General features: G+C 40.9%; 4 protein-coding genes across 4 annotated transcripts; 2 read left to right on the top strand and 2 right to left on the bottom strand.

Annotated features, from left to right (window-relative positions):
- Positions 1-133: 133 nt before the first annotated feature.
- On the bottom strand, positions 134-4,742 carry anks4b (ankyrin repeat and sterile alpha motif domain containing 4B). Its single transcript, XM_063214087.1, has 3 exons — positions 4,582-4,742; positions 2,744-2,972; positions 134-2,034 (listed from the first exon to the last, which is right to left on the bottom strand). Exons 1-3 carry the CDS (start codon positions 4,740-4,742, stop codon positions 1,135-1,137), a joined length of 1,290 nt encoding a protein of 429 aa, XP_063070157.1. The 3' UTR covers positions 134-1,134.
- A 578-nt stretch (positions 4,743-5,320) lies between these two features.
- On the top strand, positions 5,321-11,755 carry slc25a17l (solute carrier family 25 member 17-like). The gene is made up of 9 exons (XM_063183526.1): positions 5,321-5,547; positions 5,772-5,832; positions 6,791-6,857; positions 7,252-7,400; positions 7,763-7,879; positions 9,889-10,034; positions 10,160-10,255; positions 10,408-10,490; positions 11,334-11,755. Exons 1-9 carry the CDS (start codon positions 5,473-5,475, stop codon positions 11,479-11,481), a joined length of 942 nt encoding a protein of 313 aa, XP_063039596.1. The 5' UTR covers positions 5,321-5,472; the 3' UTR covers positions 11,482-11,755.
- Positions 11,756-14,444: 2,689 nt separating this feature from the next.
- Positions 14,445-20,994, bottom strand: dxo (decapping exoribonuclease). The gene is made up of 7 exons (XM_063183514.1): positions 20,683-20,994; positions 20,042-20,550; positions 19,414-19,640; positions 18,956-19,175; positions 18,707-18,842; positions 18,453-18,547; positions 14,445-15,802 (listed from the first exon to the last, which is right to left on the bottom strand). The coding sequence occupies exons 2-7, from the start codon at positions 20,482-20,484 to the stop codon at positions 15,658-15,660; spliced, it is 1,266 nt and encodes a 421-aa protein (XP_063039584.1). The 5' UTR covers positions 20,485-20,550; positions 20,683-20,994; the 3' UTR covers positions 14,445-15,657.
- An 85-nt stretch (positions 20,995-21,079) lies between these two features.
- LOC134434883 (inactive serine/threonine-protein kinase 19-like) lies at positions 21,080-23,944 on the top strand. Its single transcript, XM_063183537.1, has 7 exons — positions 21,080-21,194; positions 21,392-21,496; positions 21,597-21,742; positions 22,783-23,018; positions 23,103-23,200; positions 23,384-23,531; positions 23,800-23,944. The coding sequence occupies exons 2-7, from the start codon at positions 21,394-21,396 to the stop codon at positions 23,843-23,845; spliced, it is 777 nt and encodes a 258-aa protein (XP_063039607.1). The 5' UTR covers positions 21,080-21,194; positions 21,392-21,393; the 3' UTR covers positions 23,846-23,944.
- The last annotated feature ends 33 nt before the right edge of the window (positions 23,945-23,977 follow it).

Here is a 23,977-nt window from a genome sequence, read left to right as displayed (position 1 = left end):
CCTTCAGGCTTTTCTCCATCTATCGCACTGAATGATTTCCGACTGACTGGATTTGATGTAAGCACTCCCTCCACATTCATTTTTGATGTCTTATTTATCTCCCAGATCTTTCTTGTGCAGCAAACAACGCAAATTGACATGATAACCATCATTGTCTTTATTGAAGGGCTTATAATGTTCTGAATTATTAATACATCATTTCGTAGCTATGTGATCTGATGACATAACGACATGCAATAACAAAGGTATAATGTTTACTGTTGCAGGTACTATATTCAGGATACAGGTTTGCCATTTGTTCTTAATCATGGTTTTATTTAATTACTTTGTCCTAAATCCAAACCACTAAACAGCAAAATTCCGTGTGGTCATTGAATATACATCTGATGAAGTTAACATCACAAAATAACATGAGTATGTGCTGATTAGGGTTAGTTTTTTGAACCCAACAAGACATTTATTTATGTGTCCCTTTTCTTTCGGACATATTAAATGTTACTTTTCTGTTCAGTATCATTTCATTCAGTGTGGGGCAATGATATCTGAAAGGTGCAATATCTATACAGCCAGAAAGTCGGAGTGGAATGGAATCAAGGATACCTCAGGACAGTCCATGAATTTCATTAAACAGCATTAATAAATTAAGTTTTGTACCGTAAGAATGGATTTGTATTTTTGCTAACAAGGCTGTATGCCTTTGCTTATGTACCAAGATGCCATTATTTTAGTTCAGTCCATAGCTTCTTCTTCCATGATATCTCAAGGAGATGTATCGCCAAGAATTCCAGGGGTGTTCCAGTTGGCTCCTCCAAGATATTCCAGGATCTTCAACAGCTAAAAGTCCTCAAGCATCCATAATAACACCATACTGTACATAAAATTAACAGGACATTGATAAGACATTGAATATGTGATAATTAAATTTTGTTTGTAAAGCGAATACGTCATAGGCCTAGATGTCCCTGTTAAGATGGTACTATTCAGTTCATGGCCTTCTCCTTCATGACACCTCACAGAGAGGTGTCCTTCAGGATTGCCAGGCTTGTCCACGATGCTCTTGCGGTGTCAGCCCCTGCTTCTGAAGCAAGATGTTACAGTTCAGTTCAGAAGCACTGCCTTTTTTTCCATGACTTCTCACAGAAAGGTGTCCTTCAGGATGCCAGGGTTGGCCAAGATGTGCTTGTGTCTGGCGGTGGCCTCAAGGATCTTCTTGCGAGGTCCCAGCTGGATGCGAATGCTCTTCAGGTCCTCGTCCGAACACATCATGAGAGCATCCAGGTCCATCTTCTCGCGGACGAACATGGGCGCAAAGCCCATGAGGTTGACGGAGGACAGGAAGGCGTCCAGGGGAGTCGTGTCCTCGTCGATGTCATCCAGCCCGATCTCCTCCTGATCCCAAGGGACGCTTTCCCCCGGCGCGTAGCCATTAGCGTCTCCCTCCTCCTCCTCCTCCTCCTCGTTCTCAAACATCTCCTTGTGGATCAGGGATGCAAAATCTTCCCCCATGTCAGCATTGGGAGTGTACTCCGGCTCCACCCCCATCTCCATGGAGAAGTTCTTGCGGAACACCATTTTGCCCAGACCGGTTTTGAAGATGGACCCCTCCCCTGCGTCTTCAGCCTCGTCCTCCTCAGCTATGCCGATTCCGCTCTCACCTTCAGCATCTTCATCCTCCTCGTTAAACACATCTGCAAATTCTGGCTTCTCGGCGGGGCCATTCTGCTTGACAAAGATGACGTTGCTGTCACCCTGCCTCTCCACCATGTCCTTCTTACCGAGCGTGTCCTTCTTCTTCATCTTCTGGAGTGTTCCTTTCAAACTCCACGTGCCAGACTTGTTTGCGGCGAGGATGTTGGAGAACTGCGCGCTGTTGATGGAGGCCGTGCTGTAGGAAGGGTCTGTGCTGGCTTGCTCCGCGGCGATGGTTTCACGGTAGCGCTTGTCCATCTTGCTCTGGTGCCTCTTCTTCACCTTCTCGCACCGCTTGATGCGCTCATCTGCCTCCTTCTTAGCTGTCTTCTTCTGCGCTGCCACCTTAGGATAGGGTAGGATAGGATAGGATAAGATAGGATAGGACAGGGTAGGACAGGATAGGACAGGGAGGGAAAGAATAGGATCGGATAGGATGAGCCATCATTGTCTCTTCTGGAGAGAAGTTTGTTTTGGACACTGTGAGTCTAGAGTTACAAATTAACATATCAACACATACCCACACAACAGTCACATTGCACACAGATTCCCCCAACCACACATACAAACACACACACCGTACTACTTACTATTGAATGATTTAGCAGACCAAAGAATCTTTGAAAATGTAAACCTATGGCCCTGCCGCGGCTCAAGCGATAGGGCACTACACTGCTACACTGGTGACCTGCGTTCGAATCTGGTCCGGGTCCTTTGCCGACCCTTCCCTGTCGCTGTCTCCCCATTTGTTTTCCTGTCTATCTCACTGTCCTGACATGAATAAAGGCCCAAATATTTCTTTTTTTAAAAGCAGCCATGGCCTAGTGGTTAGAGAGTTGGTCTTTCAATCTCGGGGTTGCCAGTTCGAATCCCCCCTGACCTCTCCCTACATCTCCATCCATGGCTGAAGTGCCCTTGAGCAAGGCACTTAACCCCACATTGCTCCAGGGACTGTAACCAATACCCTCAATAATAATAGCTGTACGTCGCTTTGAATAAATGAAAGCGTCAGCTAAGTGTAATGTAATGTAATGTAATAATGTAAACCTATTACCTTCTTGCCGTTCTTGTTGGTCTGCTGGGAGGCTGCGCTGTCCAGGAAGCGTACGCACTCCATGTGGTTGCTTGAGGCTGCCACGTCCATGGGTGTGTGGTACTCATTGTCCAGAGAGAAGATGTTGGCACCAAAGTTCACCAGGAAACTGATGATCCTCAGGTGGCCATTAGAGGCGGCGTGGTGGAGAGGAGTGTTACCCCAAATGTCACTCCTGTTTGGATCTCCCCTGAAAGAAAGAAAAAGATGACAAATGACCATCAACACGACTACTGGCTGTGGCGTGGTGGAGAGGAGTGTTACCCCAAATGTCACTCCTGTTTGGATCTCCCCTGAAAGAAAGAAAAAGATGACAAATGACCATCAACACGACTACTGGCTGTGGCGTGGTGGAGAGGAGTGTTACCCCAAATGTCACTCCTGTTTGGATCTCTTCTGAAAGAAAAAAAAAATATGACAAATAACCATCAACACCACTACTGGCTGGCAACACCTCTAATGGCTGCATACTTCATCCACCCCTAGCAGCTGTCTTACTGCAACAGCTTACATCATTACTAGTCAGAATATATTGGAATAAATCAGTTTCAATATTATTATTCACAACAGTGTGAACACATATGAACGGATCCATCATAAAGCATCCCTGAGTGGTGACTGATGAGTCTGCTATGTGGGTGGGGACGACTCCAGATGAGGAGCCATATTGTATCTGTCCACACCTGACAGCATATAGGCAGTGATAGACGGGAAGCCATCTGGCAGCCAGCTAATTGGTGATCCATTAAAAACTAAAGTCCTTCCACATGGCTGACACGACTCCTATAAAACTCCTGATTGCTCTATCAGTGTGACAGCTTATCTCGGCTTCCCGCTTGGTTCACCATGCACTCATTCTTCTGTTGCTATGGCCAAACACAAATACAGGGATGCACTGTAAACTTGACTATTCAGTTTCTCATCTGCAACACATAAGAAGTTTTACTTTGCTGACCACAGTATAAATCGATCATAATTGTATACCAAATGCCTTTATATATACATAGATTCAGTATACCAAGATGAATATACAGTATTGGTGGTATAAGCTCTTAGCTGCCATCTGAAATGCATCGTGTGTGTGTGTGTGTGTGTGTGGTTTGGCCATTCTGTAATCATTTGGTGGAAATAAAGCCTGTTAGTACGGCTTTTGTTCACCATTCACAGAACATTGTGTCCTAATTAATTTTGACATCATTTGGCATGTAGGCCTATCTGGTGTCCATGGAGACACATACTTTGGATTATTCACTCCGAAATGCACAAGGTTTATTGTATTTTTTTGTCTGACTGATAAAATAAAATAGACAATTCAAGACTCAGCCTTGAGTAAAGGTTGAAACGGTGTGGTGACTCCTTTAACAGCCTTGAAATGTTTGATGATTTTATAGACTGCCTGGAATGTACGCCAGTAAGATATTTTATCAGAAGCATCATAAAATTAACCTTTGGTCTAAACGAAAGGATGTTGACAACACAGATTTTACCATATGTATTCTAACTTGATTATTTTAAGTATTTGCTTTAAATTTTACAATGAGAATCAATACAACATTTTTAAAAGCCTAAAACAAAATGCTCAGATAACATCCAACAATCCTATAGTTTTATTTTTTCCTGAAGTAATAAGTCAGTTTATTCTTTGTGTATTCTTTGCGGAGCTTTTTGTAACAGTACTGTTTGTAACAGTCCACAGCTTCTGATGGGAGCATAGAAATAACAAGATACAATACACCAATTATAGCCAAAGATTTGGCCAATGTGATGTATCATGACATGAACAATTGGACTTCACTCACCGTCTACTGCAAATCAACTGTAAAGCCTCCAGCTTCCCATGGTAGGCAGCCCATAATGTCGGTGTCATTCCATCCTCGTCCGGGGTGTTCAAATCTTGTGTTGTTGCCTCTTTCAGGAGTTCAAGATAGCCATCGATGGCTGCCTTGTGATACCTTGACATTTTGTTGAAACCTTATTCCGAGAGGAGGAAAAAAAAATCTGTACCCTAAAATAAAAATCCCAGAGAAGTGCCTTAGCTGGGCATATTTGACAGTGCAGGTGTGGAGGCAGGTCAGGAAAAAAAGAAACCCAGGGAATTCAGTGGAAGGGACATCATCACAAGGCCTGCCATAAACCCAAAGCAAAGTACACTGGGCGCTGGGCAGGTCATATCAGGGTTGTAAAAGGGTGAGACATGCTCATTGTGAAATGGCTTGGTCACACAGTTAAGTCATAATTTCCCCAATTAGCACAGATAGACAGCTCAGTACACATAAACCAAAATATACAAGACATCTATAATCTTACCCAAATAAAACTATGTATTGTGGACCAAATGTCTCTCAGCTGGGCAGAGGAACGTAAGACTAATTGACACACTCAATACAGAATGAAACAGAATGTCACATTCTTCACTCCATTTGAACGCCTCTGCTGTAGGGGGCAGTGTACATACCTAGTACATTCAACCATGATTTACCGGCAGAGAGAATAAGAAAACCAGGAAGAAGTTTATAAAACGGATTGTTTTTTTTTTCATTTGAACTCATGAACCCGGTTGTAAGACAGCCCATCATGGTCTGATAGCACGTCAAGTCGTCGAGTCAGCTAACGCAAGGCGACAGAAGGAGTCAGTCGGACTATTTATTTTTTTAAACACATAAACTAGTAATTGTTTTGAAAACGCAGCGATGTCAGACAATGGCGGTGCGCCTGTTGGCCTTCTGTCTTACGAGACACTCGTTCACGCAGTGTCAGGTGCCGTGGTAAGTAGACTTGGCTAGCCGCTAGAGTAATGCAATAAAGCCAGGGTTTGAGACCTGTGCTACCAGCAATGTTTGTTGTGTTTTATTATAAGCATGTGTCTACACTTATCAAACATACGTGCGAATAGTTTTTCGGTCACTGCTGGCCAAAGCAAAAGTCATTCACAGCTTGGGTTTTATTTAGAGCTACCAACCTGTCACGGTCATGCTGTTTCTCCACACAGGGAAGCATGACTGCGATGAGTGTGTTCTTCCCTTTGGACACCGCCAGGATCAGACTGCAAGGTGAGAAACAAATGGCACTGAGGTGGCCTTACCACCCCCCAAGTTATTTTGTAACCTTTCTAAGCCTAAAGCAAGTTATCATGATCAAACCATGCTCCCAAAATTGTTAAACTGTTAAATTGTTAAACTGTCAACACTGCCCTACAAAGGCAAATTGCAGTAACATTGAAACTGTGGAAAAAAAACTTCAAAGCTTTGGTATTGGTATGGAAAGTGCTTGAAGGGGGGGACTCAAGGGAACTCAGTTCCCCCACCTCTTAATTTTCATCATCAGAGTTCCTACACTAATCTTTTCAGTGCCTTGTCCGGCATGAGGCACAGCTTTAACACGGACGCCTAATTCATTAAAATGCATGAAAATGCATCTAAGAAATGCTAATTTTCTTGGGGGAGGACCCTCGAACCCTCCTCCAAAAATACGTCTTTGCTGACTTTGCACTCTATTTCATACTGATGGGATTGTCGGAAAATCAGGTTCCTGCACCTCTTTCCTTCCACTTCAAGCACTGAGGATGGATGCTGTAGTTACTGCTCATTTGGACCATCACGCTTTGTCACGGTCGGAGGTGTAAGGAAAACCACTTTCAGTCTGAAAGTACATTTTGACCCTGCACTGTGGCTTTGAAGGGCAGAACAGTCAATTTCTTTACATGCACTGGTCATACAAAGAATTTGAAATTACATGTCTTGCTTTCCCATGCAGACATAGACTAATCTAGGTAAGGACATAGACAGTACTGTCTATGTCTATACTGTCTATGTCCTTACCTAGATTAGTCTATGTCTGCATGGGAAAGCAAGAAATGTAATTTCAAATTCTTTGTATGACCAGTGCATGTAAAGAAATTGACAGTAAAACCTACTTGACTTGACTTGACAACAGTCTAATAGTATAATGTGTGAGTAATGATTTATTCATGATCAGATGCTCATGTCTTGCCATGTGAACCTCTTTCAGTGGATGAAAACCGAAAGTCAAAGTCAACACCCGTAATCTTGACTGAGATTGCAAAGGAGGAGGGAGTGTAAGTAGCCTATCTTTTGAAAAGCCACATACTGACAAAATGGCAGCAGGCTGTGCCAAACAGCCAAACAGTTGTGAACAACACAGTATTGTACATTATGTAGCCTCTAAGATGGCTCAAACACCTTGTACTTTCTTGGAGGATAAAAGTGGCAACATCAAGAGAATCCGTCTTGTATTCAATTCAGAAGATTTCTTAAAACCTCTGAGAATCTTGGCTCTTCCAAATAAATAATGATGATAAATAAAATATAAATGAAGACAACATTCAGTCATTGTAGAATGTAATAACATTATTAGTATTATTATTATATTGCAATTATGTTCCCTCTGTCTAGTCCGGTATTTCAGTGTGTGTCTGTCATAAATCGTAAGTGGTCTTGCCTCTCCTCCAGACTGGCGCTGTATCGAGGATGGTTTCCCGTCATCTCCAGTCTGTGTTGCTCCAACTTTGTGTACTTCTACACCTTCAACACCCTCAAGAGAGCGCTGGTGCAGGGCAAATCAGGACCGGGCAAAGACCTGCTGATGGGCATGATCTCTGGTGAGGGGCCCAATCACTTCAAATCGATCTATAGTCTATACAACAGCCGGAGGCAAATCAGTTACTTTTCACCAGTTATTGTGCCGTAATTGATAAATGAGACGTCAGACGAGCAGGGTACACACTGTTCAATTGTTTACCAACACAATAACTTGGAAACTTCAAATATTGACGTACGACTAAATATATATGTTTGTGTGTGTGTGTGTTTTTTAAGAGGGTAGGGTTGGGAAATGACCCAAGCTGGATTCGAACCTTGGTGTCCCTGGACATGCAAGCCCATAAGTGGGGGGCATAGCGCGCTCCACCACAGCGGCCCCCCGTTTTTCTAAATGTTGTTTGTTATTGTGTGTTTTCTACAGGGGCCGTGAACGTGCTGCTGACGACCCCCATGTGGGTGGTAAACACCCGTCTGAAGCTCCAGGGAGCCAAGTTCCGGAACGAGGAGCTTCACCAGACCCACTACAAGGGCATTTTCGGTCAGTGGTTTATGCCACCATACATGGCAGTAGTGATAAGTGATGAAGGACTGAGCGTCTGAAACGTTATTAAAGGTACACTGTGCAGGAAATGGTCAAAAAAGGTACTGCAACTATGCTCCTCATTGAAATTGGGCTGCCTATTGCCAAATGGCGGACCATGGAGAAGATCCCCCTTTTCATGTATGAAAAGTGCAAATTTTCCAGTAATATTGAATACTTAGAATTTGACGGTGGTGGTAAGTATTCATGAAAAATGTAACATTAGTGAATGGGCAGCATGAATTCTGAAAATAAACAACTAAAAATCTCACACAGTGTCCCTTTAAACTTTTTGGTTTAATGTTGCGGTCCTTTATCATTTCTTTTCAGTTATGTTCTGTTTGGTCCAGCACATGTGTAACTGATGTGTGTGCATTCTTGCGATTTTTAGTGGTGATAAGTGATAAAAGCCATAGGAAAGAAGTTCTTTGAATTCGGTAGTGTTTTTTTCATAGCAGTTGTGCACTGTGCAAACAAAAGCCAGGTGGCCTAAAATAAAGTATTGGAAAGGCTGTATTCTTCATAGAGCAATCTGATTTCCCCCCCCATGTTCATGAGGGTGAGGATTGTAAAAATACTTTGTTCATGTTTCTCATTTGAGGGTGGAGAGATCAAAAGCTCATTTACGCATAACTAAAAGAAACAAGTCTTTATTTATATATATATATATATATATATATATATATATATATATATATATATAGCTCCAGGCCTTTTTATTAGAATACCATGAAAAAGTTGATTTATTTCCATAATTCCATCAATAATGTTAAACTGTCATGGATTGTAGATTCATGGCCCAGTTTTTTAACTATTTCAATCATTAATTTTTTTCTTTTTATATACGTTGGCCTTCCAGCTCAAAAAACCCATGAATTGGGGAATTCGCATTATTAGAATATTGTTATAAAATCAAAATTTTCTTCATCAAAATTCGGGTCACATTATTGAAAATTTGTAAAAATATAGTTGAAATTTGGTACTTTCTACATAACATGCAATGGTCAATACTTGGTTAGGACATTCTGTCTTCATAATGGCCATGATGCGTTTAACATTGAAGTCAATGGCAAAAACAGTGCATGGGAGTTATGGAAGCCCAGATATCCTTGATGCTTTGCTGTCAGCTGTTCTTGTTTGTTGACCTGGTGCCCCACACTTCACTCTTCAATATACCGTGTAGATTTCCATGCCACGTTTTGGCGCTAACTCACCAGTTTAATTCTAAATAACCAGAAATGAAACCCCATTGAAAATGAATGGGGTTTTATTTCTGTTGAGTTAGAATTAAACTGGTGAGTTAACACCAAAACGTGGCATGGAAATCTTTGGGTATATTGAAGAGTGAAGTGTGGGGCACCAGGTCAACAAACAAGAACAGCTGACAACAAAGCATCAAGGATTTCTGGGTTTCCATAACTCCCATGCACTGTTTTTGCCATTGACTTCAATGTTAAACGCATCATGGCCATTATGAAGACAGAGAATGTCCTAACCAAGTATTGACCATTGCATGTTATGTAGAAAGTACCAAATTTCAACAGATTTAATGTGACCCGAATTTTGATGAAGAAAAATTTGATTTTATAACAATATTCTAATAATGCGAATTCCCCAATTCATGGTTTTTTTTAGCTGGAAGGCCAACGTATATAAAAAGAAAAAAAAAAAATGATTGGAATAGTTAAAAAACTGGGCCATGAATCTACAATCCATGACAGTTTAACATTATTGATGGAATTATGGAAATAAATCAACTTTTTCATGGTATTCTAATAAAAAGGCCTGGAGCTGTATATATGTATGTATGTATGTATGTATGTATGTATGTATGTATGTATGTATGTATGTATGTATGTATGTATGTATGTATGTATGTATGTATGTATGTATGTATGTATGTATATATAAATGAATATAAAAATACCATCAACAATAAATATTCTTCTTCCATGTACCTGCTCCAGACGCCTTCTGCCAGATCATTGCCAATGAGGGGCTGGGCACTCTGTGGAACGGGACACTGCCCTCCCTGATCCTGGTCTTCAACCCGGCGGTGCAGTTCATGTTCTACGAGGGCATGAAGAGGAGGGCAGGACAAGGAAACAGGCGGGTCAGTTACTCCATCTTGTGTCTTTTTGCTCTACTACATAAAAGATATTTTTAAATTGGCCTTTTAAAAAATGGTTGTTGTTCATGTTGAGTTTATAACCTGACGTGTGTGATGTTTGCTCACAGATTTCATCGTTGGAGATCTTTTTCATCGGCGCCATCGCAAAGGCAATTGCGACATCGGCTACATATCCACTTCAGACCGTTCAAGCCATCCTGAGGGTAAAACTTCATCACCTACCTGCATATTTTGCATTTCCAATTATTGTTTCTCTTGATAAGACACTCAAGACTAATGAACAGTAACACCAAATTTAAACAGTATACATTATGCACTTAAGACTAATATTTATGCTCTCTTTCCTGGGGCGCAGTTTGGCCAGTACAAATCAGAGGGCAAGGGAGGATTGCTTGGAGGCCTTCAGAACGTGGTACACCTGCTGATGGACAGAATCAAGTGAGTGCAACATGTTTCGTACAGCATCATTGTAGCAGAGATTCTTTAAGTATAGAGATATGCCAACATAATAGGTTTCTATGGGCACCTAACGTGACCAGGTTCCGGTCTGCCTAAAGGGGCGTGTCATAATGCTCCTAGCATTGAATAGAACAGTCCTCAGGTCTGCCTAGGTCTGCCTAAAGGGGGATTTCCCCCCCAATAATAGAACCCGGAAACAATGGGCCAATGGAACCTCTCTCTCTCTACTCTCTCTGATTGTAGTGAGCAGTGGGTATAGGGTGCTTTAGCTTCTAAAGGGGTTTGCCAATGCCCAACACATCTGATTCTCATTGTGTGAAAAGCCTGTCCGCAGAAAGTCCCACAAGCTGATGTTGTGTTGACGGTGTAAGCTTTTGCTTTTACCTGCAACCAAATCTACCCTCGGGCATAAATAAAGTCACCTTACCCATACCCGCTTACCGTACCTTGTAAGGGACAGTAACTAGTGTGTATGTGGGTATTAGGATTGCAGCTGAGGGAATTTTGGATCATTCCATGACAAATCACACGCCCACCCAGGTGTCCCTCCACAACTATTAGACGTAGGATGCTAATACTTGAGATTCTTTCAATTGGCATCAAAAGGTACATGTTATGTGAGATATAAGGCAAATTGAAGAGGGTCACCAGTGGAGATTAGAGGGAATCATGTGAATTGACATGGAATGACCCTTTTGGTGAATGCCACCGTTGGCTTGTCAGACTCACTATTGATTGACTGAAAAACCTGCACTATTGTTCAGTGATTGCCACTTATGATAAAATCCCTTGTTCTTATGTTTACCCTTTTGCGTTTCACAGGAGACATGGGGTCTGGGGTCTGTACAAAGGTCTGGAGGCCAAGCTGCTTCAGACGGTGCTAACGGCTGCCCTCATGTTCGTAGTGTACGAGAAGATCAGTACCGCCACCTTCAAGCTCATGGGCCTTAACAAGAAACTGAAGCACTGATGTTCTCTCTCACACACGTGTGTTCTTGGAGAACTTACCATAGACAGGCTCTTTTCCCCACTACCTCTTTCTTTGTGCACGCTCTCTTGCTCTCCCCTCTCGGGATGAGTTCTAGCCCCATCAACGATGATGACTTTAGTCATGCTGTTTACTGTCAACCTGGTTGAGTGAGACGCACACCTGACTGTTATTCCCCTGTAGGGCGTAACATCATTATTAACACAGTTCAATTTTGTTTATTTATGCCTTTAAAAAATAGCGATGCTGGACTTGGTGACCATCCAACAGTATTCAGTAACCAGTGCCTATTATTGATTAATCTTGAAGTGAAGACGGTGGCAGTGCAGTTCACTAGAGGGCAAATTGGGTGATTGAATGGGGTTTATTTGAATGAGGTCAGGATGAATCAAAGGAGAGTTGGTGGGGGCTGTTTGTTAAGTGGCGCTCGCACAAGGCTTAAGCAAAGTACAGAGATTTTATGAGAAGTGTGTCAAAGGTTAGCATTGTTTTCCAAATGGTACTAACCTGGCCACAATCTGGCTTTGTGTCCTTGAACTTGAAAGCTTTGAGTATAGTCATTAAGATTATTTAAAAATATGAAATTGCAATTACAGACAAATTCTATTATATTTTTTTGGGTGTGTAAAAAAACATGGCTCATTTATGCATTAGGATAAAATATAATTTACATTTTTGTTGAAGTACGGTTAAAGTATGGCTTGACCAGTGATTTGGATTCCTATTCTCATCAGGAAGGCATTAATTCAAATTGTTTTTACAATACCTATATATATATAACACACACACACACCAGGGCGATGAATGGATTATCGTAAAAAGGTCAGTACGCTATGCATTTGAACTTGAGTGAACTATTAGTGCATCACAGCACAACAAGCTCAGTATTTACAGACACTATTCCCACACTTCTAACTAAAGGTCTGAATCAGACAAGTCTGGTTGCTAATGTGCAGTCCTCCCCAATGATGCCTAGTCTCGTTTCAGTTTTTCCTGTTGTCATTACCTAGAACCTCATTGAAAAGAAATACTGTGCAGTTTTTTTGGTGTTTGCCTAGAAATAACTCATTTACTGTAGTTTGCCTCTGAAAAGAGGTTAGGAGGTTGTCAACAAAAGTTTTGTGGTACGCTAATCATGCACACTGATTTCGTCTCCCAGCAAATTAAGCAAACAAAGGAAATGTATTATCATGATTGTTACAGGGGCATGAAGGGGAGGGAAACGGTGCATAGAAGTAAAATGTGAAAATGGCGCACCACTAGCCTGAGAAAAATGTGGTTTATAAAACAACTAGTGAGTTGTGAGAATTTCCTCACGAAATGTAGGCAGTGACTTAGGCTATTCTATTTGAGTGATTTTAATTTTCTGCTAGAACCTACAGACTCTTCTTATCTATTCTATGCAGTTCTCTGAACTTCACCCATTTCACTTTTTAAAATAAAATAAAAAACCCACACACAGACAATGATCATGATTTCATACGTCTTTATCAAGCCATATCATATTCCTGAGAAACATTTAGACTTTCCTCTCTTTCCAAAGCAAGTGCCTCGCTACCAGCTGTGATGGCCAGGAAACAAATTATTATTTAGCACTGGGGTCGTACCCTGACAGGTGCATATGTTTGGTGACCATACTACTGGAGTTGTTGATCAAATTACCCAGTCAGTCTTATTCTCAATGTGTTTGTGATGGGAAAGGGTTGTCTGTGTGCTTTTGTGTTTGATATGACTAGATGACGTACAGTACGCTGTTGGTCATCTTAGCCAGTCAGTCTTATTCTCTATATACTGTAAGTCTATTGACAAGAAAGAAATTACTTAATCTTTCTTGTGCCATTACAAAGTAAGTGACTACAAAGGTAGGGTCAGGGTGTGATTGTTACAAAGAAGGTAGATCGGTAGAGCAAGCTCCTTCACAACGAGCCATTTCCTGCAACTAGGATGTTGTAAGGGGTGGTCACTGATCCCCTTTATGTAATTCAGAGTCTATGCCAGAGCCCACATTGTACAGCCTTGTTTTTGGAGTGCTTGGTGTACATTTCAAACATGATGCTATAGCCTACAATTCCAACCTGCCCATTTAAGGTAACTATTGTGATGGGTGTAACTCATCCCTCTGAAGAAAATGATCTTTTATTCAGATATGTACGGCACATTAACGACCATGAAATATCTTATGCCGGTCCACCATATTTGATTGTTTCACACGGTGACTCTGTAAAACAATTTGATTTCTACATTCATTGGTTACACACATAGCCAAAGGAGAACTGTAGCGCATACATTTGGTCATTCATCTCTTCTAGATGACACTTGGGTCTGAGCATGTTGTATTTTTTTGCCAATGATAAAATAAGTCTACTATCTACTTGTATGTATGATTATTCCATCTTTTGGCCTTTCTTGTTGACTCACACAACTACTTACATTGTGTAAAATGATGTAGTTGTAACTGCACTGCTGTAGCAAGCACTGGGTCACAGCATCCTTTCACTCTGTGACCTTTTGTAATTTATTAATCTTAATTTGTTTACAGTACGGTTTACAAGCAACCTATGACATAAATTCTAATGCAGTTATTGTTGTCAGAGTAATTTTTCTATTGTACACTTTGGTTTTAATGTTTGAGCATTAAATTAACAATTTTACTGGACACCTTTTGAATTAGGGCAATAAATAATACTCATGAAACAAAACTGTACATATGTTGTTTATTTACTTCCTCTTTTTAAATGCCAAACCATAAGGCAAAAGGTCATTCCTAGAAAGAAAAGCACTTTATTGAGCAGTCAACCAACGCATATACTATTTAAATGTAGACTCAAAAGGTACAGTATTTACTTTTAGTAGTTCCTTTTAAAAATGCATCCTGGATATTCCAAAGTGTGTTCTTTTCATGAATATAAATCAGTTAAAACTCACATTTACTGGTCTGACCAAAGTATAGTAAGCCAAAGATATATTTTACTGGGAACTCAAAATGACAGACATGGAGAAGGTAATAAAATAAAATAAGTAACTTTTGCAGTCAAAATCAGTAATTACAAATGGTGGTGGTGGTGGTGGTAAATATTCATGAAATAGATTTGTGAATGGGCAGCATGAATTTGGGAAACAGAGTACTAATTTGCTGTTTAGCTGTTTGGATTATGGGTCGAAGAGCAATTCATTTACACAAGCATCCCAATGTTTAATGAATTGGTAGATGACATACGGTATAGTTTCTCCGAAGTATAAATGTGGAGTGTACTGTATTTCCTTGTGGTCGGAAAACATGAAAACCTCTCCACATTTACCAACTCGCTGTAATGTGGGACTTCAAAACCACTACCTTTAATACAGTCAATCTGAGTGAAACTAAGGCTATAGAAATATCTACAGTATAAAAAATGAATCAGTGGAATTATTTTAAAAAATGTACATTCATGTATTTACAGTGCAGGTTTACTTGTAAATGAATATAAAGTGCACACACACAATGCCATCACGCCTCGGTTCTGCCCATAAGGAAGTACCATTTCACTGTCATGCATTTGAAATCTATTGATGGTCAGACTGACATTTTTTTCACGTGACCTGGTTTGCAGTTTTGCCACTGTCCCGGCGAATTTTTGTTTTTTCTATTGCTAAGCGCGAAACTGCTCTGCTGTGCTCTGACCAAAAACCATTCCTAAACCTAACCTGTCAGTAAAGCAACATCTCTGTCACTTTTGCCAAGAACAGCGAAAACAAGCAAGGGAAATTCTGCCCTACAAAGCAAAAAGGCAGTAACTGCATTGCGGTTTAAAATGAGCTACTATGACTTTAATGCCATATATATCGAAGTCTAAATTTAAATGAAATGATTGATCTGCACAAAAGGTGATAATATAAAGGAACAAAACTGTCACATGTCAATAATCTTCCAGAAAACACTCATATTGGGTTGCAGTATCATTTTAAAGTCAACTTATTCAGTCTTTAGCTCTGCGCAGTTACTGCCTTTTTGCTTTGTAGGGCAGAATTGTGCTCAGACTAAAACCACCCCATCCTGTCACAGGGCGTTCTGTAGCACGCGTTAACATACAAAGTCGTGATGCACAAATGCGATAGAAGGTTCAAGTTGGCGTGCTATCTTAACACACTGGCATGATGCCATGTGGTTGTAGGTTCATTTCAGGCACGCGGTGGAGCATCAGTCTGGCGATGAATCGCTGTGATTTCCTTCACAAACCAGTTGGGCAGGAAATTATACTCAGTGTCTCTGTGGACAGTGAACGTCACGTCTCTGTGTGGTTCCCATGAGAAGAGGTACACTAACCTTGTAGACAGAATAGAATATAGAATAGCATAAATAAATTTAGTATAACAGAATATTAGAACATAAAAGATACAAGTTTCTTTCAGTAATAAGTCAGTAATAAGTCCGTCAGCAAACGGAGAGGGACATGGAAGGTTGGACCACACATTTCAAACTTCAGTGGAGTTCACCCCTCTCACTGGTAATCGTTTCTCAATGTCATGACCAAACCAGAAACGTAGAGAAAACAGAGTTTGAAAATGCTTTGATTTCTGGTCACATGGTTTTACGCAAGCCTCAAAGGTTCCAAGTAAACTCATCTCTGCCATATGTTTGTGTTAGCATGGCTAGTTAACAACACAGACTTATATTAAACTGGACTGGAAGTGGGCTTTTTAAGCAGTAACAGAAAATCGGACTCAGCGGCACCATCTTACCTGACTATCTCAGCTGTGAGTCATTGAAATGCATACAATTTCAAACTGTGAATACAAATGTAGTGCTTATGTAAATTGTAATATTCACACTGTAACTATAATTTGTGCATTAACATTGTGTTTACATAATCATTATTGGGATAGGTGTCATTTTTCATGAAAGAGAAATTAATGTTCTGTTTTCAGTTCATGTCATACAGACAGGGGGCGCTGACACCATTCATGTTTTTTGGGGGATTTGGGGGAAGAAAAGGAGGAAGAGGGGAGATCACGAAGGGAGCCCTGATGAGAGACAATAGGGTTCTTGGTATTATTTTAAGTTAATGTGCCTAACCTCAGTGACTATCTTACTTAGAGTAAAAACTTAGTCACTCAAGAAAAGAATTATCCTCACTACCACCAAACGCTTTATTGGAGACCCAGAAACCGTTTTGGTTGCAGCTTAAAGCGATGGTTCGGAGTAGAATCACCCTAATGCCATTTGAACCGTGACACCCATCCACCTTTACACCCGAAGTGTTTTCTGCCGCAGGCTTACATCAACAGAGTTGCCGTGTTATTCGATGTTTATTCCGGATAGCTTGACTCAAGCGCATATGGATCCTAGGCACCGTCTCCAAACTTTCCCCACAAAAATAACATGTCATGACACCAAACTTCTACAGTATAACAAATGAGGTTTGTACTCACAAAAAGATGAATTTGACACTTTGTACATAGTCCAGGAGTTTATTAGTAACAACACACGAGACGATTAGCTTTTCTGCTGCTAAACATCCGCCGACGTCACTTCCTCCAGCTGGGACTTTCTTTATTGTAAGATTTGTGTTTTAGTCCACAGCCAGGATATATGCACAAGTGTGGCATCGTCTTCTATTTATTAAACGTGGTAAAATTTAAATCCAAAGTGGTTAATTTCTAGTTGTAGCGCAAGCTGTCTTTTTGAGTTTTCCGCCTTCCGGACTCACGTGTATTTGTTTCCATCAACAACGTCCCAGCTGGAGGAAGTGACGTCGACGGATGTTTAGCAGCAGAAAAGCTAATCGTCTCTTGTGTTGTTACTAATAAACTCCTGGACTATGTACAAAGTTTCAAATTAATCTTTTTGTGAGTACAAACCACATTTGTTATACTGTAGAAGTTTGGTGTCATGACATGTTATTTTTGTGGGGAAAGTTTGGAGACGGTGCCCAGGATCCATATGCGCTTGAGTCAAGCTATCCGGAATAAACATCGAATAACACGGCAACTCTGTTGATGTAAGCCTGCGGCAGAAAACACTTCGGGTGTAAAGGTGGATGGGTGTCACGGTTCAAATGGCATTAGGGTGATTCTACTCCGAACCATCGCTTTAAGCAGTTTTGTGGATATTTTAATATTGGATAGTCATGCATGTGCACAGATAATTTATTTTCTTTACTTTACTCAAAGTTAAGGTCAGGAGAGTGTTTATAATCACCTGTATTTTATTTTGTGAGTATGGTAAAATGGCAATCGCAAATCGAGAATTACGTGACCCACTTCCAGTCTAGTTTAATATAGGTCTATGGGTTACATGTACCAATTCTACACAGTTGGCTGTTCTGCTTTTGTCCAGAAACAAGTTACCTAAATACCAAGTAGTTACCATGGTACCAAGTTACCAAGTATTTACATGGTCCATTGAAATATGGTGCTTTAAAACGAGGAAATACGGTTATTTTATCAATGCCTCTGTGAGTCCTCTATGGTACTGTATGGAAACGAGCGGTTGGTCTGGAACCTTTTGAAGGCTGCATAAAACTAGGAGATTGGCCATGTTTGACCATACATGGGGTGCATTCCAATATGCACACTTCTGTTCTCCACTTGTGCTTGTGGCCTTGCCCCGCCTCCATGCCCCTCCTCCGTGGAGAAAACAATAAAGTTTCCCAGCTGTCAACCTAGCCACAGCAACTTTTGGGGGACTGTTTTTCGTTCTCTATCCCAATTGCAAATGAGGAAATTACATTATAATTGTGATTTTGCAATATAATGAATTCATTTTCTGTCGTCAGTGACATGATCATGAGGTCACAAGCAGGCAAGTGAGCAATGGCGGATGGAATTTCAAACTTCAAGATTTGCACGACCCACCACTAATTGTTTGTCAATTTGGCTGTTGTAGACCCTTTTTCTGAATAAAATGTGTACGACGTTATTATAAAACAAGACTAGAACAGTGGCTTATTTGTTAAAAAAAAAAAAAAACTCACCTTGGATCATCTTCTTTGACTGTTTTTCTGACGAATGACAGAAAGTCACTGCAGAAGTTCATGCACACGGTTGGCTTCCAGCAATTGTGCTCGGTCTGCAGGGAATAAGAAGCGGTGAAATCTACACACCGTGCCTACACAATACAAGCTTAATTTACAAATAACATCTGTGTATTCCGCTCTGTGTTCACTGTATGCAGTTTTTTTTTTAAAGAATCCAGACAATTTTCAAAAAATGACTGAAGGGGACAAACCTTTATCAGCTGAGATATTTGGGATGTTTTAAACGTTTCCACCTGGACCACTTGTCCGTCATTGTCACGAAAGCCTGCCACAATCTTAGGAACTCCAGGAAGAAAAGACTGTGCCCACCATTTAAGCAGCTTGTATCTGAAAGCAGTTCACAATTCACACCATGATTTCAAATTTCAAACAGCTGAAGTTTGATTGTGTTTTGAAGATGAACATATACAGCGAATGGAGTGAGTTTGTTTGTCTGAGACCTGTGGAAGTTGCTGCGCTGTTTAGGAGTGTGGATCTCGGCCGAGGTCTTCATCTCAACGTAGCAGGCCGGAGCCTGGGGTGCGCTAGACCCTGCCACACGACAGTCCACCTCCCCAGAGAAGAGCAGCTTATGCTCGGACAGGCGTGTCTGGACAACAGTGCAGAATGCTTCATTGGTGTTCACCACGCCTCCTGGGTCAGGGGAACCATGTTCTTCATCTGTGGAGACAATGGGGGCATTGGTCACAGAGTTGTATAAAGTAGAAGTACTCTTACAAATGTAATTACAACACTGGTGGTATGAAAATACACTGTTTCTACTTTGTAATATCGCACTATTGCTGTTGTCATGACATCTGCGGAGTACTTCTACTTAATATGACTCTGGTCATTCACTGCTGAAAGAGGATGCACATGTACAGTGAATGTCAGGCCAAGAGATGATGGAAAGCATTACCTGCACAGGTGTACTGTTCGAATTTGTAACCCCAATACATCATCTCTTCGTGTCGTTCTGTCCGGTTATCTCGGTCCCTGCGGGATTTCTCAGTTTCCACCTCACTAATGTAGAGAGTGCCGGCCAGTCTGGACACCGCGAGTAGCCAACCCTCCTGTGTCTCATATGGAGTTGTTAACAGCTTGGTCAGGTGGCCACGCCAAGTCACAAAATCTATACCTAGTGGACTGGGAGGCAAAACAATATTACATGTTGTTACAAGTGTACATTAGGCCTATATGGCAATGGTAACAACTTACAAATGATCAAACAGGTCTTCCAATCATCAAACACAAGCAGGTAATTGGAGTGCTTCTGGGTCTTCACCTTTTTTTCCCTTGGTGCTCATCAGTGTAGGGGCTCTCAAATTTGGTCCAGGAAGACAGATGCTGAGGCACTCAAGGTTGCATTTTTTTAAACTTTTTTATTTGGATACAATGCCTACGCGTTTCGGTCCTTATGGCCTAAGGCCATAAGGGCCGAAACGCATTGTAGCCAAATAAAAAAGTAAAAAAAAAAAATGCAACCTTGAGTGCCTCAGCATCTGTCTTCCTGGACCAGGTCTTCCAATCAGTTGTGTTGTACTTACCAGGTGGTGTCTCGGGACTGCAGTTTGTGCTTGTTTGCCAAAATCCATTTCAGAATGTGGTCAAGTTTCTCTTTGATGCCATCATCTCTTTTCACAAACCGGTCATGATAACCATCTCTGAGGTTGAAGTTGGGGCATCTTTCGGGCTCCACATAATAACGTAGTTGCCTTGCATCATTCCAAAAATTTCGTTTGCTGTCTAAGGAAAATAATCCAATTTCTACAGGCTGCTTGTAGACAGGGAAGTCTCTGTCATAGAACTGACGCAAAACGCTCATAGTTCGTGAGGGTGAAAGACGCTCGTCAGTTCTCGCGCGCCTGGAGTGAATCTCATGTCCCCTGTCATCATGTTCACGAGTCCTTTTGAGAGATGACCGCTCTTGATTGAAATTACTTTGATGGCCACGAGAGTTGAAATGGCCTCGATTGTAGTGACGATCCATATGGACAGACAGTTGAAATTAACACTGCAGGTTAGTTGTAGAGTAGTAGCTACTCCTAGTTGTCAGCTATGAAAATAAAATTGCAGATACCCATTCAGTCCTTCTATATATCAAAAAGTATCTGATGCACATGCATCCCAGTAGACAGTCTGCTGTTCTGGTTGTCAAATGTGCAGTATTAAAATATGCATTACTCACTGTCCACGCGGGCTACATACACACATCGAAGTACTTCCATTGTCAACGAGGTTTACATGCAATCCAAAGTTTTCTCACTTGCCAGGCTTCCAAAAACAGCAGATGAACCAAAAGGCTGAGTGGGTAAACATTAGCATAACAAACACCAACTGCTCCTCTGTGCTCTCTCGAAAGGTACTTCCGGGGCTATGCTTTGTGATATTAAAAGCATGCTGCACAATGATGACATATTTGTAAAAAAAAACTATACAAATGAGAATCTAAAATAATTATCTATTGAACCCTAGAGAATAATCATTACAGAGAAGACGGGCGCTTTATATTCACCATTACCATACCACCTGCACAAATTCCAATGTTTAGGTTTTAGTTTGATAAGTTTTTTTGTCAATGACCCGGAAGTTGATTTTTTAAACAAGTTACCAAAATCATGGCCGCAGCCATCTGTGTTTTGTGAGGCGTTTTGGGGTTTTATATTTCACTTGTATTGTAGGCATGCTATGGATTTCTCGGTAAGTGGTGGTCAGATACCTCAGACATAGCGTTAACTTGGTTTAGCCGCAATCAGTGAGGCAGTTTAGTTGAACATTTCCCGACCATAGCCTAACGTTGCTCTATAGAGGGACGCTTGGCCCATTACATTCAGATGATTCCGATGTAGTTCGCGAGATGTAAAAGTTTGAGTAACACAGTTGTGTTTCCACGATAGAGATGAACAGGAAACGGACACTGATTTCAGATGCTTTCAAAGTCAAGAAACGGCGATTGGCTGAAAACACGTTTGACAAGGCATCATGCGGAGAGGCAGACCCAGGTAAGCTATCCTTACTATTAAGGCTTTAATTTGCTAGAATAGTTCATTGATTCACGAAATTCCTCCTAAGACATGCTGGTGGTATCTACTCTTGTTCCAGGTGGACCCCTGGATATAAAATCCAGTTTGGAATACCTCATGACTCTCTTTCCTCGCAAAGTGTTCAATGACTCTCTTCCACGAATTGCCATGAAGCATCAGCTTTACAGCTTACACAGTGCCAAAACCCTGGTGGACAGACAGTTGGTGAGTGCTTTCATAGAAGAGGTTATAAATCTTAGGTACAGCAATAGCCAGACGTGGGATCCCACATTAAAAGTGCAATGATTATGTGTAGGATGCTTTCCAGCGTAGGTATTGCAATGCTGCTCATTCAAGCTGCGCTGCCTATTGCCAAATTCGTGCTTATTCGTGAATATTTAGAGACGAATGAATATTTAAACTAATATTTACTAGTATGACCAAAGTACAGCAAGTTTTGGAGCTAAAAATGTCTATTTCTGCACATTCAAATTGGTGGACATGGAGATCTCGCTTTTTATGTATGGAAGTGTGCTTTTCCCCCAATCATAATGACTCATTTGAAGTTGATGGTGGTGGTATGAGGTAACATTTGTGAATGGGCAGCACTAGTCTCTGCACTCCCAAAGATTGAGAGTTATAATAGATTCATGTCTCACACCGCATTCGACTTATTAAAATGAAAATGCCTGACTGATTTGTGTGTACATAAAATCAGCTGGTTCACACACTTGTTCGATGACTAATCATCTTCTTCTTCTGTGAGACCACTTCTGAATAGAATGTCCATAGAGGTAGAATGTAGCACTGGAGGTGTGACGCCCCTATATTTCAGGAGGTAGACCTGTGCTTTCTAAATGAATGGAGAAAGGCCCCACCTGTCAAAAATGGCTTAATAATGATTGAGAAGATTCCATTGACACACAATGCAAGGACAATAATTGCAATGTGCAGCTAAATATCTATGTAATTAATATGAACTGATTTTTAGAATGAATTTGATCAATTCATATGATTTAAGTCAGACATTTCAAAACTGGTCATTGATTGTGTCACTTCATATTCAATGGATTGACTGAAGAGCACAGGTCTACCTACAAAAGATGGAGGCTGCATTTGCCATTTTCCAGTGCTGTCGCAAATTGCCATGACACCTAAGTCACATGTTCTACCTCTAATGAAAATATCCGAAGACAATGAAAATGATCATCTATGTTATGCAATACAATTAAAAGTTTGGGACCACCTTTTCATCTCGCAAACAGAATCTGCTCAGAGAGCAGGGAGAGGTGGTTATATTCCAGCTTGGCTTTGACGCTGATGCATTCGGGCTGGTGTTCACCTCTGACTACAAGGAGAAGACCTTGGCAGGCATCGCTGGCACAGAGTGCCAAGACACCGTGGAGAAGTTCATGAATAAAGTGCTGCCATCCTGCACCGACCTCAGCTTCAACAAAGAAAAGATGCTGAAGGAGTTTCTATTCACAGATTCAGAGATCACGTAGGAACACCACAGTAATGATACTTCATTATTATAAAATAAATTAATGACCAACAAGGACTAACAACAAAAATCTTGTTACAGGCAACTTGTAAAGTGTGGTGTACTGACAGTCAGAGATGCTGGAAGCTGGTGGCTTTCGGTTCCAAACGCGGGGAAATTCACCAAGTACTTCATACAAGGTACACTCAGACTTTTGATTGTTCAACCAGATTTTTGTTTGAAAATGTAACTCGATCTGTGTTAAATTAATACAATATAATTAATATTCATTACGACACAATATTAGATGATTCATGATTTCCAACATGTTTGCTTTGCATGACGACAGTCATTCAATTAATGACTGAATCTGTTTTATCCAGGACGGAAAGCCGTTTTGAATATGGTGAAAAAGGCCAAGTATGGAGAGGTCTTGAAGAATGAGCTCGAGTTGAGACGCACCACTTCCCACGTGAAGTTTCCCATGAAATACCACATCTATGACATAATGGGAGCAGAACTTGTAGAAAGGTAAATCTTTTACCACAAGAAATACTTCTGTCTTAATGAACAGATGCCCAATTTGTTTAATTTGGAAGGTTTGAGGAAAGGCACCACATTTATCCTTTAGTGTTGTACTTCATTGTCAAAATCCTAAGTTTAGTTGTAAGCAACTTGACTTCGTGGAGGTTGTCAATCTCAAACAAGTACAGTTGCATACAACGTAAGTGGATGACATGACCTGAGCATCAATCTTCAGACATAATGATGAATGTTTTGTGTTGTCCTTTTTTCCTAGTATACCAACCACGTCTGGCACAATGCTCCGCTATGTGGACACATGATCAACATGGAAATTTCACTCCAATGGAATGCCAATGTATTGATTTAATTTATTGCCTTATGTTGATGAGATTATAAAAGGTTGTGCTTACATTGGAAAATGAGTTTGTATTTGTACAGACAAGTGAAGATGT

The sequence above is a fragment of the Engraulis encrasicolus genome, chromosome 2 (genome assembly GCF_034702125.1).
Source record: "Engraulis encrasicolus isolate BLACKSEA-1 chromosome 2, IST_EnEncr_1.0, whole genome shotgun sequence".
Lineage (NCBI taxonomy): Eukaryota > Metazoa > Chordata > Actinopteri > Clupeiformes > Engraulidae > Engraulis > Engraulis encrasicolus.
This window is presented reverse-complemented; position numbering and strand designations above follow the sequence as displayed.

Bases quoted from the DNA above. Each gene is read 5' to 3' on its own strand.
- dxo (XM_063183514.1), bottom strand. From the start codon at position 20,484: ATGGATCGTCACTACAATCGAGGCCATTTCAACTCTCGTGGCCATCAA. The intron at 19,641-20,041 runs GTAAGTACAACA...TTTGCCTCCCAG, and splicing joins CAGTCCCGAGACACCACCTG to TCCACTAGGTATAGATTTTG. The intron at 15,803-18,452 runs GTGAGTTTTTTT...TCTGTCTACAAG, and splicing joins GTCAAAGAAGATGATCCAAG to GTTAGTGTACCTCTTCTCAT.
- slc25a17l (XM_063183526.1), top strand. From the start codon at position 5,473: ATGTCAGACAATGGCGGTGCGCCTGTTGGCCTTCTGTCTTACGAGACA. The intron at 5,833-6,790 runs GTGAGAAACAAA...AACCTCTTTCAG, and splicing joins CGCCAGGATCAGACTGCAAG to TGGATGAAAACCGAAAGTCA. The intron at 7,880-9,888 runs GTCAGTGGTTTA...TACCTGCTCCAG, and splicing joins CCACTACAAGGGCATTTTCG to ACGCCTTCTGCCAGATCATT.
- LOC134434883 (XM_063183537.1), top strand. From the start codon at position 21,394: ATGAACAGGAAACGGACACTGATTTCAGATGCTTTCAAAGTCAAGAAA. The intron at 21,497-21,596 runs GTAAGCTATCCT...CTCTTGTTCCAG, and splicing joins ATGCGGAGAGGCAGACCCAG to GTGGACCCCTGGATATAAAA. The intron at 23,201-23,383 runs GTACACTCAGAC...TGTTTTATCCAG, and splicing joins CACCAAGTACTTCATACAAG to GACGGAAAGCCGTTTTGAAT.
- anks4b (XM_063214087.1), bottom strand. From the start codon at position 4,742: ATGTCAAGGTATCACAAGGCAGCCATCGATGGCTATCTTGAACTCCTG. The intron at 2,973-4,581 runs GTGAGTGAAGTC...TCTTTCTTTCAG, and splicing joins CAGTTGATTTGCAGTAGACG to GGGAGATCCAAACAGGAGTG. The intron at 2,035-2,743 runs GTAATAGGTTTA...CCCTATCCTAAG, and splicing joins CCAACAAGAACGGCAAGAAG to GTGGCAGCGCAGAAGAAGAC.